This window comes from Culex quinquefasciatus, chromosome 2 (genome assembly GCF_015732765.1).
Source record: "Culex quinquefasciatus strain JHB chromosome 2, VPISU_Cqui_1.0_pri_paternal, whole genome shotgun sequence".
NCBI lineage: Eukaryota > Metazoa > Arthropoda > Insecta > Diptera > Culicidae > Culex > Culex quinquefasciatus.
The window spans coordinates 135,527,517-135,554,701 of NC_051862.1; the positions used below are offsets into that span (position 1 = coordinate 135,527,517).

Below are 27,185 nucleotides of genomic sequence, written 5' to 3' on the forward strand. Positions count from 1 at the left end.
GAGATATCGTGGCACCCGTTTTTTTGAGAATGCTAACTTCAAATAGCTACATCTCGGCAATGATACAACCAAATGTCTTCAAAATTATATTTTAAATAGTTGAAAATATATATTTTAATGCCCTGAAAACAGATTTGAAACAGTTTCTGTTTGTGCTCACACCAATCCTTGACATTTAACAAATCAAATGGAATATGTAAAATAGGAAGGTTCAATATTATTTCTTGAATGAGGCTCTTAGTGCCGATACATGTCTGTATAAAAGTAGATTTAACCGTTTTCAAGGTATAATTTATCAGAAAAATACAGCCTGTATATCTCAAAATACTAATTGTCCGATTTCGAAAGTCTCAGAGAAATATTTTTCGGATGAACTTCTCTTTCAAGAAGTATTTTTAAAACGTAAAAAATGCATCCAAAAGTGGATACGAGTTGGGAACGATATATTATATAAAAAATGTAATACAATCCAGACTCAATTATCCTAAGTTTCGACTATTCAAAGATTTGTATCGGACTTCTTTTAATTTCTTTATTTTCAATCGACTAACTTTTAATTCGAGTCCTGCGAACACCTAAGTCAAAGTATGGTTAAGTCAAATTTGAGTGGCTGATTGCCAACTGCATTTCGTCTTTACTTTATCTCCGTAATTTTGGCCGTCATCTTGAATTTAAAAATACTTGATGACTTAAGATTAGTTAAGTCCCCTAAAACATATCAAAATTATTCGAAAATGAAAAATAAAACCTTTATGAGGAGTCAACTTATAGTGATGAATATTTCAATCATAAAGGATTTTTTTCCGTGTTCTTATTTCGTCCAAAAAGTCCCTACAACTTTGCCCAAGACTATCACAAGATACAGAATTTCATACATTTACTTACACATTTTGTATGACCAGCCCCCAAAAATGTATGAGACTTGTATAGAAAAATTAATGATGCATTTGATTGCTTTTTTTAACACAGGTAATGCTCGAACAAAGTTTCATAAAAAAAACAACATATTTATAAATCGCGATGTATGAGCCATTAGGGTGTAATATTAAAATCGATTTTCCAGCACAGCAATTTTTCAGTTCCTTTTGGGTTTTCCCCATACTAATTCCCATAGAAAATTGATTCGCTTTGCGCCAATCGGACTAAACCAATCGTTCCCAAACTTTTGGAAGTTGTTTAGGACCCCAAAAGGAACTGGAAAATTGCTGTGCTCGCTAAATTTGGACAACTTTATTTTTTTCCCGTGTGGATCAATCGGACCGCGCACTGGAATCACAACCCAGAGGTCGCTGGTTCGAATCCCGCGGTGGGCGCTCTAAAATTCTTTGTGTAAATATGGGTATTCGGCGCCGTCGCTCCGTGCCATACTTTCATACACTTAGGAGCCCAGGGCGGCGAAGTCCTTGTAGATAAAAGGAAGACACTAGTGGTTGGTACTAGCAATGGTGGCTGACAGCTATAAAGTCAACTTCGTTTTTTTTTTTTTTTCCATACAACCATATTGCACCCTAATGAGCCATGCGTGCTAGGGTGACAAGAAAAATTTTAAATTTTGGAAAATCTTAAGAGATACCCCCTGGCTCGATTCCGTACACAATAATCGCCAAATCGGTTAAAGTTTAGGGAATCAACTCGGATCGATGTGCACCCTTCGGCAAAGTTGTAGGGAATTGAAAGTTGTCCAAACCCTAATGCGCACCCATTTTATGCTATAAAGCACTCACATTTTGAAGGAGACGCACGGCTTTTTTCAAAATATTGATTTTTGTTCTTTCTATAGCGAAGTATGCACATCAGAAGGAACCGGTCAAGAAAAATTTCAAATGGGCAGCAGCGGCAGCGAAAGCAAGCCAGAGAGGATGAAGAAAAGCCCCAAGAAAACGCTCCCTCTCCTTTGTTCTGCTGTTCGTAAAGCTGTTTCTTGACCTCTTTGCTTCCGATCTCCATACTAGCCTTATGTTTGAAGTTAAAAATGCCGTTAAATACAATCACAATTAGAGTTTCAACATTTTTCCCAAACTCTAACAAGCACTTTGGTCCAATGTTTACTACCTGATAACCTAACCTACTGATAATTTCTAAAATATTGACCATACAGACCCTCATATACTTCTTGCCAGGAGGTTGAGAGAAGTTCGGCGTTGTCATGTAAGTATAGATTCTTGAATAAGAACTAAGATCGATCTATCCTATTTCATACTATGATTTTAATCATTAACTTCTTACTCACCTTTTTTCCAAAGCTCAATTCACAAAGTCACAAGTTCTTGTGATTCACAAGAAACCTTCAATAAAACCCACGCGAAAGCTCCCACTGCCCGATTTGCCATTTTTCCGTTCCCTACTCTGGCGTGACATTTCAATTTCCTGCTCGACAATTGCTTTCCCCGGTGTGACCGGTGGCGTCGATTTTTTTCTTCACCTGGAACACATTTCGGATGTTTAATTAAGGAAGAGTTTTTTTTTGTTCAGATAATTTAGTAATGTTTTTTTATTGTTATAGTAATCCAGCGCCAAACCGGCGTCTTGTATTAGGTTCTTTGTTCTTTTATTCTGTGTTTTGTACAAATATAGTAAAATATTTACAATAATTTATGTTTTCTGTCACTTTGCTTAACTAGTATTGGGTATTACATTGTAATTGTAGACGCGGTGTAAAACTTTGTTTTCAATAAATTAGCTGTGTGTTTGTTTGTGTGTCATTACTCTAACATCGTATAGATTACTTTTGAAATAGTCCTGTTTGATTTGTTTAAACTTTTGTGTTGCAATTCAATTGTGACTTTATTGGTTCAACTATGTTAGAAATGTGTGGTATTTCTTTATACTGGTTTGTTCGCTTTACTGTTGTTTTGCTAGTGGAAAAAAATAAATTACTAAATCGACAGAAGAGGCGGTAAACTTAATACACTTTTGATGCGAGCTATTTTATTTTTGTTTAGTTTTAATCTTTGATTTTCTTGTTCCTTTAGTGTAAGTAGATTGTGAATACTGATCTGTTTTATTTTTTTTTTAAAGTGATGCTGATGTTCTAAAAAGTGTGTGTGTGTGTGTTTTTGTGGGTGAGTTTTTAACTGTGTATGCGAAGCATAAGGCAACTTTTTTCTGATTTTTTTTTCTGTTTCAGTCAACCAATTCTTAACATATTACGGCACTTTGCTTTATCATTTTAACAAATCCAACTATTTATTTGTCATTAGTGGACCACATTTTTTACAAATTTATTAAGGAACCATCAAGTAAAGCCCAATAAACAAAAAAAAGCATTGATGTAAAGTAACTTAATTATCTGAAGAGAGAAATGTTTGTAAGTCGCAGCATCAACAACGTCATCAATTCATCAGTCGTTAATGAAAATGAGAAATCTCTTTGGTTTGAGCCAAGCCTCTGAAGGGGGGAAAATGCGAGTTTTGTTACTTATTTTTAACGCAAGACGCTGCAAACCTGCAAACATTTTTCTCTCCTTTCTAAACCATTCCCATCTGGTGAAAGCAAACAAATTGTTTTATTTTAAAACTTTCACCGTCATCGCGTGTGTGTGTTGTGACTTGCAAATGGTTTATTGTTATCCTTATTACTCATCGTCTGACCATTTGTTTCGAAAGTGAAAAAATAGCGCAATTTTGTCTGCACGTTGTCAGACTTGTTATGCACGCTCTTCTCGCATTTCACGCAAATTTATGTTATTGGGCTTTTGATTTTTACTCCACTACTTGCTGTCCGCCGAAACGAAAATAACAATTAATCTGCCGAATAAAAGTATAAGAAGCAGTTTTCTATCTTTTTCTTTCTTTTTATGTTAAATAATAAAATAAAACAAGCTTAACGACTACGAATAAAAACAAGAAAACAAAATCACAGTGTCAATTCGCTTCACTTACATGTCTAATCTTAGTGCAGAGTGTGTGTTTGTGTAAGTTTTAATTTTGTTTAGTGGCAGGTGGATTTGGGGTTTGATTTCCGACTTGCTGCTTAGTGTTAAGGGGAAAGTGCACTCGATTAAGCTGATTTAAAGTTGCTCCGTCCGTCGCAAAACTTATGTATATTTAATATAAATAGGCACACGCGAAATCAATCAATTTCAGTCCTTTTCCGTAAGGCTATCTCGGTTTGCGTTTAGTTTGCTTTGCTACCTTCCGTTTGTCATACAATGTATATTTTTAACCATATAAACTAAGTCACACTTTTTGCAATCCACTTGACAATCGATTATCGATTAAATTTTTCTGGTCAAATTTCCGGGCAACGTAATATCGCTAATTTACTAATCAGTTCGCGCAATTCGCGAGCAAAATATCTCTACAATAATAAAATGTCATTTTTCTGTAAAACTTCATACTCGATTCGCTACACGACCCTAACTGTTGCATAAACAAACGCAAAATACTATGTATAATTTGCCGTGTGTCGACTTTCGTAAAACTTGCCACTCAAACACAAACGAATAATATGGTTGCAAACTTGTCTGCGTGTCTGTGAGATTTCTAGGACAAACACAATAACACGCACTCGATTTGGACTCTGTCGGGACACGTGGCCTTTCCACCACCTACGACGAAAATGGTTCCTAGAAAAAGTTAGGTTAGACTTGCCGTAAACCCCACAGAATGTTTCCTAAACCTGCTAAAACATCTAATAAGAAGGAACTGGTTCATGAACGTTACTCTCGCTAGTTACTCTCTTTCTCTCTCTAGTATATAGATAAAACTCACTTTCACACACAAAACTAGTCGCTAGTTGCTTCGGTTGGAAGGATGATTTTTAGAGGGGGGCTAAAATTCTGCCTTTATAGAGATACTACGTAAGGATTTTTCCCTCCTAGATTTGGAGGAAAGCTATGAGTAAGTTTGACTAATGAGCATTTTTGGATTAGGTTTTGGTTTAAGGTTGGATTTTTGAAGGTTGGTGATGAAAAGAGTTACGACTGCACATTGTTTGTTTTCATAGCCGTTACTGACATTGAAAGTGAGAGAAAACTTGAAGCATACTTCTCGAACTTGAGCAGTATTCTACGTGATAGCGTGATCATCTATTCCTTAACGACAAGCAGTTTGATCGTTCAAATATAAGGAAAAAATAACTAATTTGACTGAAGAATTTTAAAGTCGAAACAATCTCTTTGAACAAAAAGAACAGGCCAGCTGTCCTTCCGAATCTTGTACCAATCACCAAACCCTCTCCACCAACCCCAAAAGTATTCTCGTAAATTCCACCAACTCGCTCCCAATTTACCTCACAGCCTCCCTCAAATCGGTCTCATCCTGTCCGCTCAAGTTACCTTTGCTGTCGCCCAGCTCGCCCCTATTCACCGTGCTGCTTCCGCTGCTCCCCAGTCCGGAACTGCTGACCAGTCCCTCCTCCTGCTGCAGCGTGTCTCCCTCGGCCGACTTGCACCGGTACTTGACCGGCTTCTCCAGCAGCCGCGGGTTCTCGATGAGCAGCTGGTACAGTTTGTTGACCTGCACCTGGTTGGGCTGCGTGCTGACCGCCGCTTCCATCGAGGACGCAACCAGCGAGCTAGACGGACCCGACGAGGAGGGATGGACAAAGGTGGGGAACGTCTGGGACGTGGCCATCCGGGAGATTATGGGCGGTGGGAGGTCATCGCTGAAGACGACCTGTTCGGGGTCCGCGTTGACCAGGATGGCGGTCGTGGCGTTGATCGGTGGAATCGCGGGTGGTGGCTCCAGCCGCGGGTTCGAGTCGGGATCGTGTTCGTCGTACGGGTAGGGTTCTTCCAGTTCGGCGGTTTTGCGGTTCAACGTTTGGAACATGCACTTGAGATCATCCTGGCTGCCGCGGTGCGCGTTTGTGGAACCTGTGGCGGAGCCACAATCACCACCCGTTCCGGAATCTTTCGACGACAGGTCATCGTCCAAGTCCGATTCTCCACCGTTGCGGCGGACCTTGGGCGGGACCTTCGGAACGACTGTGTAGTAGCAGCGATTGGTAAGGTGACTGTGCTCGTCGTCGTCCACATTGGTAGTGGCTTCGTTCTGAACCATCGGGATCAAAAACTCGAAATAACCCGCCGGAGTAGTTGAGATCCCAACCCCACTGCGAACGATCAAGTTCTGTTGATTCACCTCCATGTTGGCGTTCATGTCCATGTCTCCGCCGTCCATTCCGCTGTGATCGGATCGACGACCTCCACCATGCTTCTTGAACCGATGCATCACCACCAACCAAATCAGCGACGTCAAAATGGCACAGCAAATGATCGTGATCATGATGATGACCACAATATCCCGATCATTCAAGATGTGACCACTGACCGATCCTTCACTAGGCGCGATCGTGTTCACCTCGTGTATCATTTCAGGACCCTCAACAACCGTCAGCTTCATCGAACCTCGCACACTTCCATACTCATTCTCCAACATGCACTCGTACTCGCCCGCATCTTCGTACTCCGTCTCCACGATGATCAACAACTGCCCTTCCACGGTGAAGAAGTGCCTCTCGGTCACCTCAATCGGCTCTCCGTCCTTGAACCAGCTAATGATTGGTTTCGGATACCCGGAAGCCATACACTCCAGCACGCTCGACTTGCCCAGCTCCGAAGTCTTCGATTCCAGCCGTTTCTGCAACGTCGGTGACTCAAATACCACCAACAGCGCACTCGCCCGAATCACCCCCGCAGGACTCTCCGCCGTGCACGTATAAACTCCCATGTCAACCAGCTGTGCATTCTTGATGAAGAACGCATCCTCATCCGGCATGACGTGCATCCGCCGATCCTTAGCCGCCGGGAAATCATTCCCACCGTCCTTTTCCCAAGCGATCTGCGGCTTCGGATCTCCCATCGCCGAGCAGTCCAACCGGGCGTCCCGTCCCGACTGCACGCTAATGTCATTCGGCGTCTTCTTAAAGTACGGATACGTCGCCACCGTGATCTTGATCTTTTGCGAGTACACCACGCCGTAGTTGTTCGAGATGATGCACTGGTACTTGCCGGCGCCGTTCCCCTGGATGTACGGAATGACGAGCTCGGTCGTGCCGACCGTCCCGTTGGCGTTGTTCAGCTGGTTGACCGTGTACGCCGCTTCCGGCAGCTCGTGGTTGTCCAGCTTCCACTTGAAGGACATCGCGTCCGACGCCGTCGAGGTGGCCTTGCAGATCAGGCTTACGTTCGTTCCGCGGATACCGAGCTGCGACTTGGGTTCCTCGATCAGGTGCGGTTTCGGCGAGTCGTCTGAAGGTGGAGGGAAGATATTAGTCAAGTTGTTTTCATCGAAGGTTGATAATACTTACAGCAAGAAAAGTTTGAAGCACTTAAGTCGCGGATGAGGTGACCTCGAAGCCAGATCGGGTAGCTGCACTCCGCTTCCAGCTGGAACACGTCCTTCCGGTCCTTGATCCAGTGGTAGAACCAACCCAAGTTGCAGTCGCACAACAGATTCGTTGAGTTCATGATGAGGTTCTGCGGAAAAGAAAACATGGTTAGATATCAAGTTTTAGTTTCAAAAGTCATTCTAGACTTACGTTCAACCGGATCGTATCCTTAAACGCGTTGTTCTGAATCGACGAGATGTTGTTCTGACTCAATTCGAGCAGCGTGAGCGACTTCAGCCCGATGAACGCGTTCCTGCTGACCGACTTGACCTCGTTCGCGTTCAGAAACAGCTTCTCCAGCTTCGACAGCCCGAAGAACGGGCCCTTCATGTCCTCGATCGTCCAGGAGATCTTGTTCTGGCCGAGGTTCAGCACTTCCAGGTTTTTGGTGTTGTTGAACGTTCCCTCGCCGACCGCCGAGATTTGGTTCCCCTCGAGGTTCAACGCCCGCAGCTGAGATAGCTCCTCGAAGGTGTACTTGTCGATGGACTCGAGCCGGTTAAAAGACAGATCGAGTGTGACTAGTCGCGGAGAGAATTCCCAGCCGTCCTGCTCGATTTCGGTGATGGCGTTCTTGGACAGAGCCAGGCTGGTGAGGCTCGTCAGGTTGAAGAGTCCTCCTTTGCGGATGCTCGTAATGCTGTTGTTGTTCAGTTCCAGCATGGAGATCGTGGTCAAGCCGTGGAACACTCCGTCCATGAGGCTGGTGATCTTATTGTTGTTCATTTTAAGACTCTTCAGTTGGTTCAAGTTCTGGAACGTCAAACTCTGAACCTCCTCCAACAGGTTGCTGTTGATTTCTCTGTAACAATAGAAGAAGCATTCAGCATTCTGTAATGATCGAGAAGCAACCTAAAACTTACAATCTTTTGAGTAGCGGTAACCGCTGGAACGTCCCCTTTGTCAGTGCGGTCAGCTTGTTAAAGTTCAGGTTCAGATACTGCAGGCTGTTCTTGGCCGGAAACGACCCGAACCCGATCTCCTTGATGTTGTTCCGCGAGAGATCCAGAAAGCGCAGCGTGGTCAGCGGTGTCAACGCGTCGACCTCGAGAGCTTCGATCCCGTTGTTGGCGAGCAGCAGCCGGACCAGGTTGGTCATACCGGCCAGCCGCGGTATCCGACCAAGGTTGTTGTGGTTGATGTTCCTATTTGTGGGTAAGCGGATGATAAGATTGGTCATAATGGATTACGCGTCGCGATAAGAAGGGCCCACGAGGCGATCACTTACAGAATTTGTAGTTTGTTGAGGTTCGACACCTGCGACTGTACTGCGTCGTGGCCGAGTCGATTCGTCGATAAGTCACTGCAAATGAAGATTAATTGAAACGGAATCTATTAGCGCGGGCTTGGCTTATCAGCACGCCTCCCAAAATAAAGCTCATAAATGCTTGATGGGCTTTAGATTGTACTATCGAAATGGAATCTAACGGAGCACCTCCGCAGACGAAGAAGTGACCATGTGGAATCGATTACCCAGGTGATTTTCGGGCATTGATGGAACGGCCAAGTCATTAGCGCGACGATTTATCACTCGCCCAACTTCAATCGTCGTCGAGTTTGTGAGCGATCACTCGGTGACATTCATTAAGGTGGCGAACGAAATGCATCATCATTCATAATAATGGCATTTAATCATCGCGCTGGAGGTGGAGAAGAGAAGGTGGTGTTCAAGCGGGAAATTCCAACGTCGCCCAAGGTGACGACGAACGAGAGGAGGAGGTATTTATCTAGAATGCAAGAATTCTAAGTAAACCCCAAGCGACGAGCACGGTGCATGTGCGACTTCTATACGTGGAAAGCAGCAATTGTGAGCATAGTGCACCGTTGACGTAAGCGAAATTAGTTTCCAGGGATGCATGGTGGCAAAGCTGCTGGGCAAGCACGCTTAGACGGTGACTTTTTGTTCGTCGGGGGAATCAAGCATGGGAATCTTCAGGTCTCACAAGTATCGAATGATAGAGGTTTCATTTCAACTTAAAGGTCTTCAAACTTTAGAAGAAGTCCAGAAACAGATCGTCGAATCTGTCCTCAATGGTCATAAGGTCATTGAGCTCAGAGTGGCCTAATGACCGGAACAAGAATTTTTTGTTTGAGCTTGAAACACGAATGATGCAGATTCCATTTTTCCATAATTTCGTAGCCAGCCTACAGACATTGGTTATGGCTGAGCACAGAAAATTCTCACAAAAAATAACATTTTGATAAAGCATTTTTAGTAAATAAGTCACCAAAATAGGTCATTCCCGGCAAAAGGAGTGCATAATTGGCAAAGGGAGCGCGTGGTCGTAAAAAATATTCGGAGTGAAAAGTGATTTGTTTTGTGTGTGCCTTTTGTTTCGCATTTTTGTCGTGAATTGTGCGCTGCGAGGAGAAAATTACCCTCCGAAAATGCAGCGTCATCAGTACATAATTGGCAAAGGGAGCGCGTGGTCGTAAAAAATATTCGGAGTGAAAAGTGATTTGTTTTGTGTGTGCCTTTTGTTTCGCATTTTTGTCGTGAATTGTGCGCTGCGAGGAGAAAATTACCCTCCGAAAATGCAGCGTCATCAGTACATAATTGGCAAAGGGAGCGCGTGGTCGTAAAAAAATATTCAGAGTGAAAAGTGATTTTTTTTTGTGTGTGCCTTTTGTTTCGCATTTTTGTCGTGAATTGTGCGCTGCGAGGAGAAGATTACCCTCCGAAAATGCAGCGTCATCAGTACATAATTGGCAAAGGAGCGCGTGGTCGTAAAAATATTCAGAGTGAAAAGTGATTTTTTTGTGTGTGCCTTTTGTTTCGCATTTTGTCGTGAATTGTGCGCTGCGAGGAGAAGATTACCCTCCGAAAATGCAGCGTCATCAGTACATAATTGGCAAAGGGAGCGCGTGGTCGTAAAAAATATTCGGAGTGAAAAGTGATTTGTTTTGTGTGTGCCTTTTGTTTCGCATTTTTGTCGTGAATTGTGCGCTGCGAGGAGAAGATTACCCTCCGAAAATGCAGCGTCATCAGTACATAATTGGCAAAGGGAGCGCGTGGTCGTAAAAAATATTCGGAGTGAAAAGTGATTTGTTTTGTGTGTGCCTTTTGTTTCGCATTTTTGTCGTGAATTGTGCGCTGCGAGGAGAAAATTACCCTCCGAAAATGCAGCGTCATCAGTACATAATTGGCAAAGGGAGCGCGTGGTCGTAAAAAATATTCGGAGTGAAAAGTGATTTTTTTGTGTGTGCCTTTTGTTTCGCATTTTTGTCGTGAATTGTGCGCTGCGAGGAGAAGATTACCCTCCGAAAATGCAGCGTTATCAGTGCATAATTGGCAAAGGGAGCGCGTGGTCGTAAAAAATATTCGGAGTGAAAAGTGATTTGTTTTGTGTGTGCCTTTTGTTTCGCATTTTTGTCGTGAATTGTGCGCTGCGAGGAGAAAATTACCCTCCGAAAATGCAGCGTCATCAGTACATAATTGGCAAAGGGAGCGCGTGGTCGTAAAAAATATTCGGAGTGAAAAGTGATTTGTTTTGTGTGTGCCTTTTGTTTCGCATTTTTGTCGTGAATTGTGCGCTGCGAGGAGAAAATTACCCTCCGAAAATGCAGCGTCATCAGTGCATAATTGGTAAAGGAGCGCGTGGTCGTAAAAAATATTCGGAGTGAAAAGTGATTTTTTTGTGTGTGCCTTTTGTTTCGCATTTTGTCGTGAATTGTGCGCTGCGAGGAGAAGATTACCCTCCGAAAATGCAGCGTTATCAGTGCATAATTGGCAAAGGGAGCGCGTGGTCGTAAAAATATTCGGAGTGAAAAGTGATTTGTTTTGTGTGTGCCTTTTGTTTCGCATTTTGTCGTGAATTGTGCGCTGCGAGGAGAAAATTACCCTCCGAAAATGCAGCGTCATCAGTACATAATTGGCAAAGGGAGCGCGTGGTCGTAAAAAATATTCGGAGTGAAAAGTGATTTGTTTTGTGTGTGCCTTTTGTTTCGCATTTTTGTCGTGAATTGTGCGCTGCGAGGAGAAAATTACCCTCCGAAAATGCAGCGTCATCAGTGCATAATTGGTAAAGGGAGCGCGTGGTCGTAAAAAAATATTCGGAGTGAAAAGTGATTTTTTTTTGTGTGTGCCTTTTGTTTCGCATTTTTGTCGTGAATTGTGCGTTGCGAGGAGAAGATTACCCTCTGAAAATGCAGCGTCATCAGTGCATAATTGGTAAAGGGAGCGCGTGGTCGTAAAAAAATATTCGGAGTGAAAAGTGATTTTTTTTGTGTGTGCCTTTTGTTTCGCATTTTTGTCGTGAATTGTGCGCTGCGAGGAGAAAATTACCCTCCGAAAATGCAGCGTCATCAGTACATAATTGGCAAAGGGAGCGCGTGGTCGTAAAAAATATTCGGAGTGAAAAGTGATTTGTTTTGTGTGTGCCTTTTGTTTCGCATTTTTGTCGTGAATTGTGCGCTGCGAGGAGAAAATTACCCTCCGAAAATGCAGCGTCATCAGTGCATAATTGGTAAAGGGAGCGCGTGGTCGTAAAAAAATATTCGGAGTGAAAAGTGATTTTTTTTTGTGTGTGCCTTTTGTTTCGCATTTTTGTCGTGAATTGTGCGCTGCGAGGAGAAGATTACCCTCCGAAAATGCAGCGTTATCAGTGCATAATTGGCAAAGGGAGCGCGTGGTCGTAAAAAATATTCGGAGTGAAAAGTGATTTTTTTGTGTGTGCCTTTTGTTTCGCATTTTTGTCGTGAATTGTGCGCTGCGAGGAGAAAATTACCCTCCGAAAATGCAGCGTCATCAGAGCATAATTGGCAAAGGGAGCGCGTGGTCGTAATAAAAAAATATTCGGAGTGAAAAGTGATTTTTTTTGTGTGTGCCTTTTGTTTCGCATTTTTTCGTGAATTGTGATATAGTTTTCGATAAAAACGATCTAAGTTCGTTAGGTTTATCGCGCAGCAAAATTATTTTGATTCATTAAGAACGTCGTGTGGTGCGCGAGTCTTTTTGTGTTGAAAAGACCTTCCCATAGCTCCGTAGCTCGGAGGGCTCGACGTCGGTTGTTTGTGTGTTAAGCCCTCTCCATAGCATCGTAGCTCGAGAGGCAACGAAAATCAATACCTAACAGAAAGAAGATCGGAAGGCACTTGATGATTGAGTTCGTCGCGTCTATTCCGTTGCAAATTCATGAACTAAATGATTATATAATTAAAAATCAGACTACGCTATCATTGCAGCATTGCGTTTAACACCTCATTTTATAAATAAATATTATTTGGTTTTATCTTTCCACAGCCGGCTGTTTAAGATTAAACCATTTCATTTAAAATTTAACAACCGATAAACGGGAAATGTCTCATCCGCAGCAACCGATTGTTTGCCTTGAGAATAAAATATAATACCTTTCAACAAACACTATGATTTTGGGTCGCATCATCATCTTCTATGATGAATCCTGACCAAACACCCTATCCTACTAACCAATTTTCAGGTTCCTGGCGCTTGTGGGGTGTAAGCACAGAGTAAATCAGCTGCCCTAGTAGCAACCTGCGCTAACTAACATTCCCGTCCCTAAAAATCGAGATCTACAAACTGACATGGCGGGCGCCGTTGGTGGCCAATGACTGCTACCTATTCGCAACTGATCTTGTTTTGGCAATCATGGTGTTTTATCTTTTCAGCGCATTCATACATGCTGTTGATAAGGGAAACACCACTAGATCGTCGAAGCCTATAATCAGTAGTGCTGAAAGGATATTACGGTTCTGTTCAGCAACGGAGGGGCAACCATGGGTGATCTCTCATGCTCATGCTCATGCTCAAAATAGGTCATTCCCGGCAAAAGTGTAAAGCAAGCACTCCACAAAAGTCAACCCAGACAGTTGGACGGAGTTCTGCAAACATTTCTACCTCTTTTTTTTCGAAAGACTTTTATTGACTCTGGCAGATACAGCTATCGTAAAACAGGCCACCGATACGGTCCCCGGCGAAACAACAACACTTGGGAAACTTCAAAGCAGTGTGTTTGTCCTCTGCCCACGGGAGAACCGCTTGATAAGGCTGTTTGATTTTCCGTTCAGACGGCTTTTGAGTAGGGGTGTGGAAAATTTTAAAAAAATATATAACAATTTGATAAAAACTTATGCAGAAAATCATTTTAAAAAGGTTGTGTTATTTTGTTGCATGTTACTTTTATTTCAAGAAATATCCATGTAATAATTCGACGCTGTTGTGCTAACTTGTCACCCGTCTCTTTTTTACGTTCCGCGAAAAACGCGTTTTAATGTTTGACCGTGAATAAACAAAAACAACAGCACGCAATGTAAACAATAACAAACACGTTTTGTTTGGTTGGCCATTCTGTGCATCGTCTTGAAGTTTTGTTGAATTTGATTGCTGGAGTTCCGAGTTATAGGGGAATATACCCATTTTAAGCCTAATAAGCTGTCGTGTTTGAATGATGCTGGATAATCTGAAATGTTCTTTGAAATTTACTAAAATCAAGTACACCAACGAGTAGAACAACTTTTTGTGAACATTTCTGTTTATTTTCACTTCTACTAAAAGTTATTCTATTCCTTTTACAAGCATTTAAAAAAAATACCAAATGTATTCTAATTGATTCTAATCAGACGAGAATGCATTGGGCCACGCCCATTTTTCTATTTTCAGCTTAGTTCTTTTTTCTTCCAGTGCTGTTTCGGGTCTGCTTAGTGCTGCCAATGGAGCGCCCGCAGTCGAGCAGTTTTTGACAGTTCGCTCCATAAGAAATACATTGTAGAAAAAAGCAAAAACTGCTCGAATGGAAATGCTCCATTGTGATGAAATTTTAAGCGAACACTCACGAATACACTCAACCCCCGGTGGTTGGTCACTTTTTCGTTTGACACTTTTTTAGTTTGTACCCCGTTGGTTGGTCAAAGTCAAACTAAAAAGTGACGAACTGTCACTTTTTACACGGCGCTCACGTACACTATCAAAACAAACGTTTGGTAGTGTGTGTGAACTCCGTGTAAAAGGGGTGTCAAACTAAAAAGTGACCCCGTTCGTTTGACAACAGTTGGTGTCAAACCAACGGGGTTTGAGTGTAGTAGCATTTATAGAGAAAGTTTCCTGGTATCACTGGCTCACTCCAACAGGCGCTGGTGGTGGTGTTGGTGGACACCCTTTGTTCTTTATTTGCCTTCGCTTATCGCTCGGTTTTCTTCAGCCTTCGATTGGAATGGGTGGTCAAAATTGAAACGTCAAAATACTTAGCGCGTTTCTTTTTTTTCTATGTCGCTTGCTAATTATTTACATGTTTCGGGATTATTTTTCAAGTGAGTGACTAACTTATGTTCAAAAGAACATGTTACCGGTAGTTGGAAGCAATTTCATATCTTAAGCGCTTTGAAAACGTAGCGCAAGTGAAAAGATATTGATGGCGACTTTCGTTAAACAGTTATGATCTCATCTTGCGTGTGTATGTGTGTGCCAACAAAATGATGAGAAGTGGTCTCGCGAAATAGAAATTATGATCAAAATTGCATTAAATTTTATCTTTTTGGCCAGTAAATGGCAAACATTTGCGTGCTTACTCGAGGCGGTGCCGTCGTTGGTGCTTTATAGCCCTAAATAGTATTTTTTGAGCTTTAATCGAGCATCAAACTCTCCATATGACGAAGAAAAGTTTTTGATTAGAAAGGGTATATTTCCCCTAAGAGTGCGCTGACCACGGGGACGCGCTATCTTGTTTTTGCATGCTCATTTTCATTTCTTTTGTGTCGCTGTTTGTGTGCTTGGGTGCGTGGCTATTATAATTAAATAATGGCATCATTAGTGCGCTGACCACGGGGACGCGCTGTCTTGTTTTTGCATGCTCATTTTCATTTCTATTGTGTCGCTGTTTGTGTGCTTGGGTGCGTGGTTATTATAATTAAATAATGGCATCATTAGTGCGCTGACCACGGGGACGCGCTGTCTTGTTTTTGCAAGCTCATTTTCATTTCTTTTGTGTCGCTGTTTGTGTGCTTGGGTGCGTGGTTATTATAATTAAATAATGGCATCATTAGTGCTGAGCGAGTAGTGGCGCTATAACCACGGCATGTAATGTCCTGGGCATCTGTGGAAATACGATGTCCCATCCCAGTGGGTCCCAAAACAACACATGGAACATGGACACTTTTCCAGCAAAGGATTAATGTTTAAAAAAAACTGTATCGTATATTGAAAATCATATACTAATAACTTCCACTATCTCATCAACAGTGAGCGAGTTGTGGCGCTATAACCACGGCAAATAGTGTCCTGGGCATTTGTGGAAATACAATGTCCCATCCTTGAGGGTCCCGGAGCACCAAAACTTCTTAGCATGGTGCTCCCAACGAATAATAACCTAAAACCAAAACTCGGAGCGTATGGTGGTGTGTCCCCACGCTTCTTCCTCCCTGTAGATTCAGAACTGTATTGTGGTTTGAACACACACCCCGTGCTCAAACTCAATCTAATTCAACGAATCATCTCTGCGGTAAACTTTACGCAGTAGGCCTGGCCGGTTTAACGTTTTGTGATGTTTCAATGCATTCTATTGCAATGGTACACTACAAATGTTAATAAATGACAAGAAGAGGCTAGGCGTCATCTAACCTAAGGCACTCTCCAGGATCCCTTCGAAAGATTGGCTGCGCTAGGGTTTGATTAGATTAGATTAGATTAGAAAGGGTATATTTCCCCTAATTACAAATGTTTACGATAGTCGAGCTCGTACTTGTGTCAAACGCGTTCTGATCTGAAATCCCTTTGACAAGGTGTCGCACTTGCATCAATTTTCCGGATGTGTCAAGATAGCACGAAAAGATTGAAACTTCTTTCATATGAAAGTGACAAAAATGTGTGGAGTTTTTTCGGTTTTTATTGAATTTATTCGATTGAAATAGAATTTTGGGGATCTGTGAAGGTCAAAATGTGAGGCATTGTGAGTTGGCGTTCTTAACTTAATTTGGCCCAAAATTGACGTGCGACTAGATAGCACGATCACGACGAAATACTGAAGCACAAAATATATTTACGTTCTTATAAACAATCTTATTTACGTTCTTAGCTCTTCTTTTAAAGATTGTATGGCATGTGGCAATAATGCAAGAAGTTTAGTGACCTAAATTTGAAATCGAGTTTTGTGGATCTGTAACGATCGATTAGTGCTGTATGATCAAACAACAGGTCTAGTCTTCGACAGACAATTGTCAGAAATTTAATCATCTTATCTATCTCTATTGACATATTACGTACACAGATCGAGGCCCCTTGGTCTAGCTGTAACTTTCCAACCATTCTGGGAAAAGGATGTCAACCCAAGGTGATAAGTACCTCCAAAGTAAGAGGGGTAATAAAGTGCTTATCAAACAAACACACCTTTTTTCTGAAGAGTTTTATGGAGTAGGTGATGGTGGGCAAACAAAACCAACTTGTTTCGGGACTCAAAAGCGTGGAAATAAAATCATATCTACGACACCGGATAGTGAGGTTCCAATTTGGTCGTTGACGATAAGCGACGCAATAAACTGCAGTTATATAAGGAAACGTCTATTGACAAGAAATGCCGGAACCTTTTGAAAGCGTGTTTGCTGTAACAATATTCGGGAAGTAAGCTCATTAAAATTTTCAGAAAACCTGCTTCCTGGAAGTTTTAACTCACGTCACACATTTGTCCGACCCGTCATGTGACAAATCGCGCTTCCCGCGCTGCTCAAAAAAGGTCTCCGAAAAACGTTTCATTCTGCGTCAATCACACCAAGATCGCACAGAGCTAATGAATTTCGCACGCCCCAAAGGTGTGCATACGATACGCCGTCACCTGTCCCAATTAGAGCTCGGCGGACCACTTCCGTCCATACCATGCGAGCAATTGCCAGCGAACAAAATCGTGTAAGCTTATTAATTAGCACCGCTGACTATTTCTGACACACGAGAAACAGATGAGCCTGGTAAGGAGTGCATGTACTTGTGCGAATAAATTGAATTTCCTTTCCGGTACTTCTGATGGGAATAGAGAGAACCGCGCCGTAAATGAAGTTCGTCGTCGTTGCACGCACAAATATAGGCATCTTGGGCAGACCTCGCCTGATCTCTATGGACAGGTTTTGCGTGCTAGAGATTACATGCTGGACGTGTGCGAACGTCCGGTTGAGTATCAATCAGTGGGAGGTACATTGGCTGGTGGAAAACATGGTTTTGGACCTATCGAAATATCTTCAGAGTCAAACAAGGAACCTATCACCCGACTCAAAGTTATCTTAGAAATCATCAAGGATTTAATAATTTATTTTTTTCAAGAGTGGAAAATGACCAAATCGCTTTATTTTCAACAGTACTTTTAAAAGCAATTCCATCATAACCCCTCAATTTCCATTATCTGCCGACTCGTGTCTGTTATGTCTTTTGCCACACCTCGTACAATTATCACCAGTATGATGTCCGTCTGGTCTGCTCGAATAACAAACGGAAATATTGGTATATTTTTAAAACACGACTTTGCGCGACAACAAACAGTTTTTAAAGCGGAAAACCATGTCGCCAAAACAGGCCAGAGAAAACCAAAGACAAGACAATCCAAATAAGTAGACCACACACACGTTAAGGGCGGTTGTGTGAATGGTGTCGTAACTTGATCCACGTGTGCGTGTCACTCGTTTGTTTTATTATTTTTTCGCGAAATGTTTGATAACAAAACCAACCGACAAGTAAAGGTCGACTTATCTGAAGAACCTTAAAAGAGACTGCGTTTATCACCCGCCGATTAAGGCAGGTGCGTAATCATGCTGCGGTGATAAGCGAATGAGTCTCTTTCAGATCTAGATTGTGAGATTACGTTGAGCCTCAACCGACCCGCGATGGATTTGTTTGCCGAGGGATTGGTTTTAAGTCGATAATCGTCAAATTACCCACGGCGTCGGACGGAAGCCAATTACAAAATTATTTCCGATGCGTGACTAAATCCGTGCTCTGGCTTGAATGTTTTTTTTTTTTTTTTTGCTTTTCTTGGCTTGGTTCCGCTCAAAAGAAAGCATTGAAAGTTGAAAGGCATCACCGCGGTTGACAGTGATGGCGTTCTTGATGGTTCCAAATCCGAGTCGAGCCGGAAATGAGCGTATCGAATATCGGTCAGCACGATTTGTTTGCTGAGCGTTTGGAACGTGTTTGGATGGAAAAGAACAACTCGATTTGTTTTTCGGGGCTTCAAATGTTCTAATAGATCTATTGCTATCAGTCAGGAATTTAAGTCTTTGCACACATTTCTGTACATCGTTAGTAGATATTCGGAGGACTTTCATTGCAAAAAATGCAAAAAATCATTTTTTGATCTCAGAAAAGCATAAAAAGCAGAATCCTTAAAAATAAAGATTGTTTTGGTTTGCTGGTTTAACTTGATTGATTGCCTTGAAAATAAAATATTACCACTTAGTAATATAATGCGACGGTCGCAACGCTTGCTCAGAGCGTATCCTAGAACTTATACCTTCCCAAAAACCGTTCAACTCCATGCGAAACTAACTTGGGGACACCGTGGAGATTTTCCCTTGTCCCGTTAAAAAAAAGTGGAGCACCAACACTTCCCATCTTCCAAATCCTTCTCCTTGTCCCTGGTGCGTGGTGGAGATGGGAGCGGCCGGCAATGGACGGCTGTCATGGTGGTGAGAATCTGGTTCAGGTGGAATTGGTTTTATTCCCAATTATCAATTCCTAGGCAACCTGGGCTTTGACAAACATCACTTAACATGGCGAAATCCAGTCTACAATCCGCTCAAATCACCGTCTCCTAGCGAATCGAAGTTTGCTGGTTTAACTTGTTTTATTTACCTTTTTTAATGTTTGAGAAAATGTGTTTTTTTTAACATTAAGGCTGGTACAAATATTTTTTAAAAGTTTTTGTCACCACCCCCTTCAAAATTGGCCCGAAAAATCAGGGGGCAAAAAATATTTTTCCAATAAACTTCAAAATTTCAATGAAGTTTCACTTGAATTTGAAAAAAGCTCAAATCAAATTAAAATACATTCTCCTGCGTTTAAAATCATTTTTAGCATTTAGGGTTTATTAAAAAATCTTATGATTTTTTGAAAATTTTCGACGCAAAATCTTTTTTTTCGATACAATTTTTGTTTTTGTCAGATCTTAGATTTTTTGAAAACTAATGATTGCAAAACAACTGAACTGCCCATGTTCGCATAAATGTCCCATATGCAAAAACAGCAAGCTGAGAAAAACGCATTTGAAGTTTGTCCCATACATAAGTCTACGTGTTATGTTTTCGCTAAAAAACTGGATTTCCTCCTGATTTCTAGAACAAAGTACTGGATGTTATAGGCTCTTTTGAAAGAGCACACAATTTTGAACCAAACTGCATCAATAACTCGAAATCGATGAAAATGCATATGGGACATTTATGCGATCAGGGGCAGTAGAACTAGTGTAAAATGCATTTTAAAACACTTTTTTCATTTAAATGTGAAGACTATGGCTTGTTATTTAAATTTTTATATTTTTTTTATTGTTTTGCCCCCCCCTCCCCTTGACCGCGACCAGGGCCGAGGGACAAAAACTTTTTTAAATATTTGCATCGGCCTAATGATTGAACCAAGAGCTCTTATTTTCGGCTCAACGATCAGAAATCACTCACTCACCGTCGGAAGAATCTTTGCCGACTGGAGCGCGCAACCATTCGCGAGCGAAAACGACTCGCTAGCTGCACACAACGATACCCGAGTCACACACGAATATACTCAGAGCGGAGAGAATCTAACAAAATACTAGCGTGGCGCTTTTTTGCCCTGCACTACAACAGTTTGCATTCAATAAGAATTCGGCATATGAGGGAAATTGCTGCGAAATGTTTTTTTGATGATGTGGTATCAACAAAATTGCGAATTATTTATGATAACATCGATTTAAAGTAACTTCTTAAATGATCAAAACCAAGCCGTTCGCATTTTGTGTCAGTTTTGAACGACATAATGCAATCGGTCTCCCTAAGCCATTCGCTGCACTACCCGATTGGAGTGAGAGGAAGAGCAAAGGGAGAGTATTCAGTAGCGATTGGTGTGGAAGTGACAAACGGTAGGAAACGATCAAAGCAGTTTTGCATCGGATTATATTTGAGCGGCTCGCGAGTGAATGAGTCTTTTTGGAGCAATCAAGACCCTTGGATTGAACTTTATACCAAAAACAAACTAAATAAGAAAAAGGTAAAAGCGACAAAAGGTTGAAAGGACAATAGATTGAAAACTGTGATTTTTTTTCTACACCCAAAGGAAAAATATATCTCAAAATCTGCAACAGTGGATTTGCTGCAGAAAATGTCACATTTTAAAACATCTTTACAGCAAGCCAGTAGATCATTTTTGCCCGCGTGTAAATATTTCAGCGATCTGCAGTTCTCACCAACACATATAATGCTGGCCCGTCCCAAGCAACACTCCAAAGAGAAGCATATGTTGGTGCTCTTTCACTCACTTTTTATCAAGCGTCCATGGCGCGGTGGTAGCGTGTCGGATCAATAACCAAGAAGTTAGTGGTTTAATCCTCGTTCTGTTAAGAGTTTTTTTTTGTGAAATACAACCAAAAAGCCGTCGGTAATGTCGATAATTGTCGGTAACGGGCAAAAATGTCATATCCCTATATCGCAAAAAATGCATAAGGACAGTTTTCATGCAGATTATGATATACTTTCATGCCGCCATGTATCACAATCATGCGACCGCCGTTTGGGTGTAGGGATGTGGATCCGGAGTAGCTGAAGTCGAGTCTTTTTGAGGATCCGGAGTTGGACTCAGTACCCGACTCCGGCTCTTTTTCCATTATTGAGCTGTTCTTTACAGTTTGATGATTTTTAAATTTTCAGATTGAAAGATATTTCAATATTCTTTCAAATTAATTTATTCTTGTTTCAATAATATTTTTATGAGTTTTTCCACTATTTCTAACATTTTTTTTTAATTCAAACATATTTTGATATTCTTCAACAATTATTCATGATAATAAATATAAAAGTTATGTGAATATAAATGTGGTGAAATTTGAGCAGTTCTTCAAAAAGTTTTGATAAAAAGGTCAAACAATATTTTAAATAATTTGGTCATTTTTATTCTGAAATAATTCTGCAGTCTGATTTAAAACATATTAGAGAAAAATAAGTTCAATCTAAAAACAAAATGATTTGTTCACATCTGAACTGTTTTCAATAGGTTGATTCGCTGGTTAGAAAAACAAATGAAGCTGTTGTTGCTGTCGTTGAACACTTGATTGACCCCAGTTTACGGTACCGTAAACTGGGGTGACTTTGATAGCCCGGGGTGACATTGATAGAAATTTGATTTGGCCACTAATTTTGATACATCCAATGTAACAGTCTCATTTTTGCATATATGTTCGATAATAAGCTATCCCTTAATGCTTCGTGCTCAAAATTCTCAAAATGTTTAGATATTAATTTGACGGGCATTTGAAAAACCTATCAATATCACCCCGGGCTATCAAAGTCACCCCAGTTTACGTTAAATTAAATTAAAATGTTATTAAAGGCCGAAAACTGGAAAAAATGGATCGGAATTTCACAAAAAATCTTAATAATTTAAATTGTTTTCTGATATAAACTTTGAAAAATATTTGCAACGGCCTAATTTGGTAAAAAGTTTAAGTTGAAAAAGAATTAGGTTAGGGGCAGCTTTGGCAAGTTTTTATTTTTTCAAAATATTTTTTATTAAAAATAGTTCCACATGCCTGCAATAATATAGCGATTATGTTAAATTCAAATTATTTTAGCAATTTTTTGTTTCTCATTTTTTTAATGGTTAAAATTTTAGTTTAAATCCTCATAATATTTCAGACAAGTAAGTGGAGTATTGTGATTATATTGTGCTAGCAAATTCGATTCAGATAAACTACCATTAAATTTGTAAGCATCAATATTTTGACCTAAATTCAAAGAATTTTATCAGTTGCACTGAAGCTTGGCTGCATTTACTACTCACTGGTGTACTTTTAATAATTGCAAAACTCCCCCAGCGCAGTGCAACAGCCGCCCCAGTGTAATCATTATAATATTATAATCTCAAAGCCAAACCCAGCTGAGTCAGCAGCACCCACCGAGCGGGGCCCCCGTCGATAAGGAGGATTGCATTCTGGGTTGTTGGTGGGGTAGGTTGGGTGGGTGCAGGTATTTCATTCACGTCAGTAAACAAAACTTGCACTTTTGCAAACGCAACTGTGTCAGCTTGTAAGTGTGCGTGTGTGTGTGTGTGTTTGCGAATAAATATTGTGACTAATGCCGCGACGCAACTCGCCAGCCAGTTTGGGGCCGACTTAACAGGCAGTAGCAACTAACTAGCTAGACGGACCGACTACACACAGAGCGCGCGCGTTGCGATTTAATCTTTTAACGTGACTTGACTTTTTTATTGGGTGGTGCGGTGGTGGAGGCCCGAGTATCTCTGCTCTCATCTCACTCCCCCTCCCCCCACTCTCGGGATCTAGAACCGCACGAGGAAAATGAAGGGGAAGTGGGTGGAAAAGCTGGGGTGGGTTGAATTAAAGGTGGAAAAACAGACTAAAAATATCGTGCGGTGGTGAAAAGAGCAAGGTTCAAAATTTAGGACGAATTTTCACTTTTGATTTCGCTGCCAGGTATTGAACGGTGGCGGTGATGAATCACCCGATCATTGACTTGGTTCAGTTTCGCGAGACCGGGTGGCATCAGTGCGCGGGAATGTTTTAGGTAGGTATTAGTCAGTTGCTGTTGCATAAAGGTAGTGTATTTTCATGAACTTTGTTCCGAGAAAGAGAGAATTTTTTAATAATTTAGCCGACAATAAAATATTCTTATTCGGATTTTATCAAATTTTCTAGAGTTATATAGAGAATCGCATTAATCAACATTTTCATAAATTTCACTAAAATCTCACGACTTCCTAAAAACAGTTTAAGAACAACTCAAAAATGTTTTCTTTCAATATATTATACAAACAATAAGCATTCCAAAATGTATCTTTGCCACAAAAAAGGAAATAAATCGTCGCTTGTGTGCTGTCTTGTGACACTTTTGCTGTTAAAAGGTAAGCTTTGACACAATAGATTGATCCGCTTTGGAAAAAAGTTCTTCGGATCGATCAGAACATTGAGTGGTCAATTCTATGTGCATAAAAGGGCCAATGGCCGATATTTTTGCAAAATCTATGCAAAGGAATCTATCGGCCTAGGAATAATACTTTGACCTTGCATGAAAATCGATAAAAAAAAATATTTTTTTCATTTAAAATACACGGCATGTTTTCTGGGCAACCTTTAGAAGAAAAAAATAGTCATCGGTACTTTCAAAACTGCCTTATAGGAAATTTTCTCCGCTTTCCAGTGCTTCAAAGATCGAATTGTCTCATCGGAAAATTTCTGAGATAATAATTATTTATGTTTTTTTGTTTAAAATTCCTTTACAATTTATTGGTGTATATTTTTAATAATTATTCAGGAAACTAATCGAATCGTGTGTTTTATGTGTCAATTACTCATCAAAATGTGCAAACATTACTGTTGCAAACTTCAAAAGTCATATTGTTCATGAGTATGAAATGGGTAAAGGATCAGCAATATTATAGCAGTATTATATTTGATTATAAATTTATTATCAATATCTCCGCTTAAAACAACGTTTTTCAAATATTATATTTTTTCTTTGTGCAAGTAACTTGGAATGAATGTTTTTGTTTTTTTATAAAGCCGTTGCTAATATTTTTTAAAGTTTATGTCACCCCTAAGCCCTAAGCCCCCTCTTTACAAAATTGGTCAGGGGACAACAAAATAATTTTTCAAAAATCTAAAAGTTTTCAATGGAAATAGAAGTCTAATGAAATGAAAACAATCTGAAATGCCTTTTCTGCATTTACAATCAAATTTACCATGTTTGGGCACGTTTAAAAATATGTTGAACTTTTATGAAATTACAATGCACAGTGGTCCAGATCGCAAAATTAAGTGGAAAATTGATTTTCCGTAAAATGATGAAGTTTTGGAGCTTTGGTGTCTTGAGAAGAGTTGTTGCATATGGAAAGGGGCAACTTTTGGTTTGGTTGGAAATTAGGGTGGTTCACTATTAGGGTGATTTTGAAAATCTAACTTTTCAGGAATATTTTTGGTATTTTTTTTGTCTTCTAGAAAATTGTTGGACTTGCCATTCCAAGCAACTTTGTCGAAGGCACCAAACATTTTTCTCGTAATCTACGCCTTCTACGACCAAATTTATAGAAAGCATCTGAGCAAACCTTCAAAAATTAGTTTTTTGAACGTGGCAATTCAGGGTTAAGTTTTAGAGAAAAGTGGTATTCGAAACACTTTTAAAGCTCTAAAAAACAGACATTTTTATTTTTTGACAAGTCAATTTGGACTTAAGGGTCAAAAGTTACAGCGTTTTTAAGGTAAAAAAGATGCAAATTTAAAACTTAAATATCTCGAAAAGACGCAAGCCAAATTTTAAGCACCAAGTTGCATTTAAAAGAGGAGATTCAGCACTACAAACGCTGAAAAAATCTCAGGAGTGTTTTTCTTTAAACTCGAGATATCTTCATTTGAAAAAGTCTAATTTTCAAGGGAAAACCCTATGGGACCACCCTAACGAATTTCTAAATTTGTCCAAATATATGTTTTTCCATAAAATTTTGCCCGGTAAATCTGAATCTGCCCTCAGAATTGACCCAAAGTGTCGAAAAATCGATTTTTGGTCATATTTTGAATATGACTAAAAGAATCAGATATAAAGGAAAATCCTAACATGAAACATGCAAATAAAATATGTATTATTCGTGGTTTTATTTAATTGATAATGCTAAAAATGACATGGAAAAAAGAGTAGTAAGACATAAACTAAGTTAGTTGAAATATATCCTTTTTTGTCACAGAAAAAAGCATTTTCGACCTATTCTCATCTCTTTTGCAGTTTGCCGTTATTTAAACAACATATCCAGATACATAACAATTAGAATTGCTTGCTCACTTTCATTTGAGCTATTTCTTATTTTGAAATTGTCAAAAACACTTTATGAAAGCTGTAATTCATGATCAAATTTCTGATAAGCCGAAATAATCAAAATAGGCCGAGAAAGGATATATTACGGGACCATCCACAAACCACGTGAACACTTTTTTGGGAATCTTACCCCCCCCCCCCCTTCGTGGACAATTGTCCATACAAAAAAAACTTTTTTGTATGGAGCGTGGACAATTGCCATACCGCCCCCCCCTAAAGTGTCCACGTGGTTTATGGATGGTCCCTACCCGTCGATTCGAAATCTAAATTCAAACCAATCGCCATAGCAAAACAAATTCCCCGATTGCTGCAGTGCAACAAAATCACACTTCAAACGCTCTGCTGCTCATTCGCTCAGAACAACAACAACGTTCCAAACGCAAATCGTCAAACAAACGGCCATTATATGCGGCAGGCACATACACTCTATATTCCTGTGTGTGCACTAAGTTTATCGCTTATCGAGTGCCGACTCGTGGCTCACATATGGCTTCCCTTCCCTTCCTTTGGCCAGGGAGTATTGGCTTTCAACACCACAACACATTGTACGTACAGCAGACATTGTAGCCCGTAGCAACGTTTCGTTCCTTGATTTGTGGCCCTTCCTCAGGGTCAATCTCGTCAGTTTGCTCCGTTGAGTTCCATTTAGATAAAAAATAAGCAGGGCGATACTTACAGATTGCCAACCCAACTCGGAATGTGGAACAGCGCGTCCAGGGCCTTCTCGGAGCAGTCGATGACATCGCCCAGACAGGAGCACAGCCGGGGACAGTTGCCGTCCCCGGCATCCGGCTGGCCGTTGATTCGCGGCAGAACCACAGCCAGTAGCAGCAGCATCCAAATGCCGCCGCCGACGACAGCAATTAATCTGGGCATTTTATTTTTAATCTCGTCGTGCTGATATTTACACTAATCTGCAACGACGACGACGAAACTGTCTCTCTGGTTTGATGGCGTTTCTCCCCCCGGGTTTTCCGTCTAGATTTTCCCTCCCGCTTCTGGTTTGGGAGGAGGGGGGCTTCTCTGACTTCCCGTATTTTCCCTCCGAGCGCAAGTCAGCCGAAATTAATTGCTTGTTTTATTTTCCTCGCACGACCGTACTCGGCTCCTCGACCGAATCGAAGGAATTTCTCGATTATAACTCATGTTGGAAATGTGTCTCCGCACTTTAGAATTATTTTCAGTTTTCATTGGATTTATTTTTATGTTTTTGTACTTATATAAACACACTCATCTCATTACCCACCCCGAAAACGGAGCGACCGAACACTACAATATGTCGCGCGCGCATTTACAGCTATACGACACCCAATACACGGACATTGCGCGCAAAGACAGCGGTGTTGGTAGAGCTGTTCCTCGGAAAGCAGGGCTGTACCGTGCGGGGATCGTGCTCGTTCGTACCCAGGGCTGTGCCGTGCTCATCGCAGCAGGCCAGCCGTTCAACCCTGTGCAGCCTGGCAGCTGTCAGTGTGGTAGTGTTTTGTCTACTGATTGGAGCACTGCTCGCCGCGCACAAATCCGTACCAACCGTGTCAATAAATCACATTTTCCAGGCACTTCCGGTCCGATTTTCACCGCGATTCCACGGTAAAGGTGAAATTTCCCCTCTAATCCACCAATATTCAGCAGCTTCCACTCGCAAAACGTCCCGCTAGCCCGTTAAAACCGACTTCTAAATCACACTTTTCCTATATTTTTGTTCCCAGTTTGGCCGTTTCTCCTTCGCACTCTCTCTCTCCCACTAATTCTCTCTTTTCAGTGTATTGCTATGCTCGCACCGACGCGACGCGACTACCAAGACCGAAAACCTGCTTCCGACCAGTCGAGACTCCGAGAACAAACTGCCGGAGCGCATC

The 27,185-nt window shown here is 41.0% G+C and overlaps 1 protein-coding gene across 1 annotated transcript; it reads right to left on the bottom strand.

Annotated features, from left to right (window-relative positions):
* Window positions 1–2,457: 2,457 nt before the first annotated feature.
* Window positions 2,458–27,185, bottom strand: LOC6038615 (leucine-rich repeats and immunoglobulin-like domains protein 2). Its single transcript, XM_038251442.1, has 7 exons — window positions 26,003–27,185; window positions 8,564–8,638; window positions 8,199–8,480; window positions 7,486–8,137; window positions 7,255–7,423; window positions 5,279–7,195; window positions 2,458–4,567 (listed from the first exon to the last, which is right to left on the bottom strand). Exons 1-7 carry the CDS (start codon window positions 26,200–26,202, stop codon window positions 4,485–4,487), a joined length of 3,378 nt encoding a protein of 1,125 aa, XP_038107370.1. The 5' UTR covers window positions 26,203–27,185; the 3' UTR covers window positions 2,458–4,484.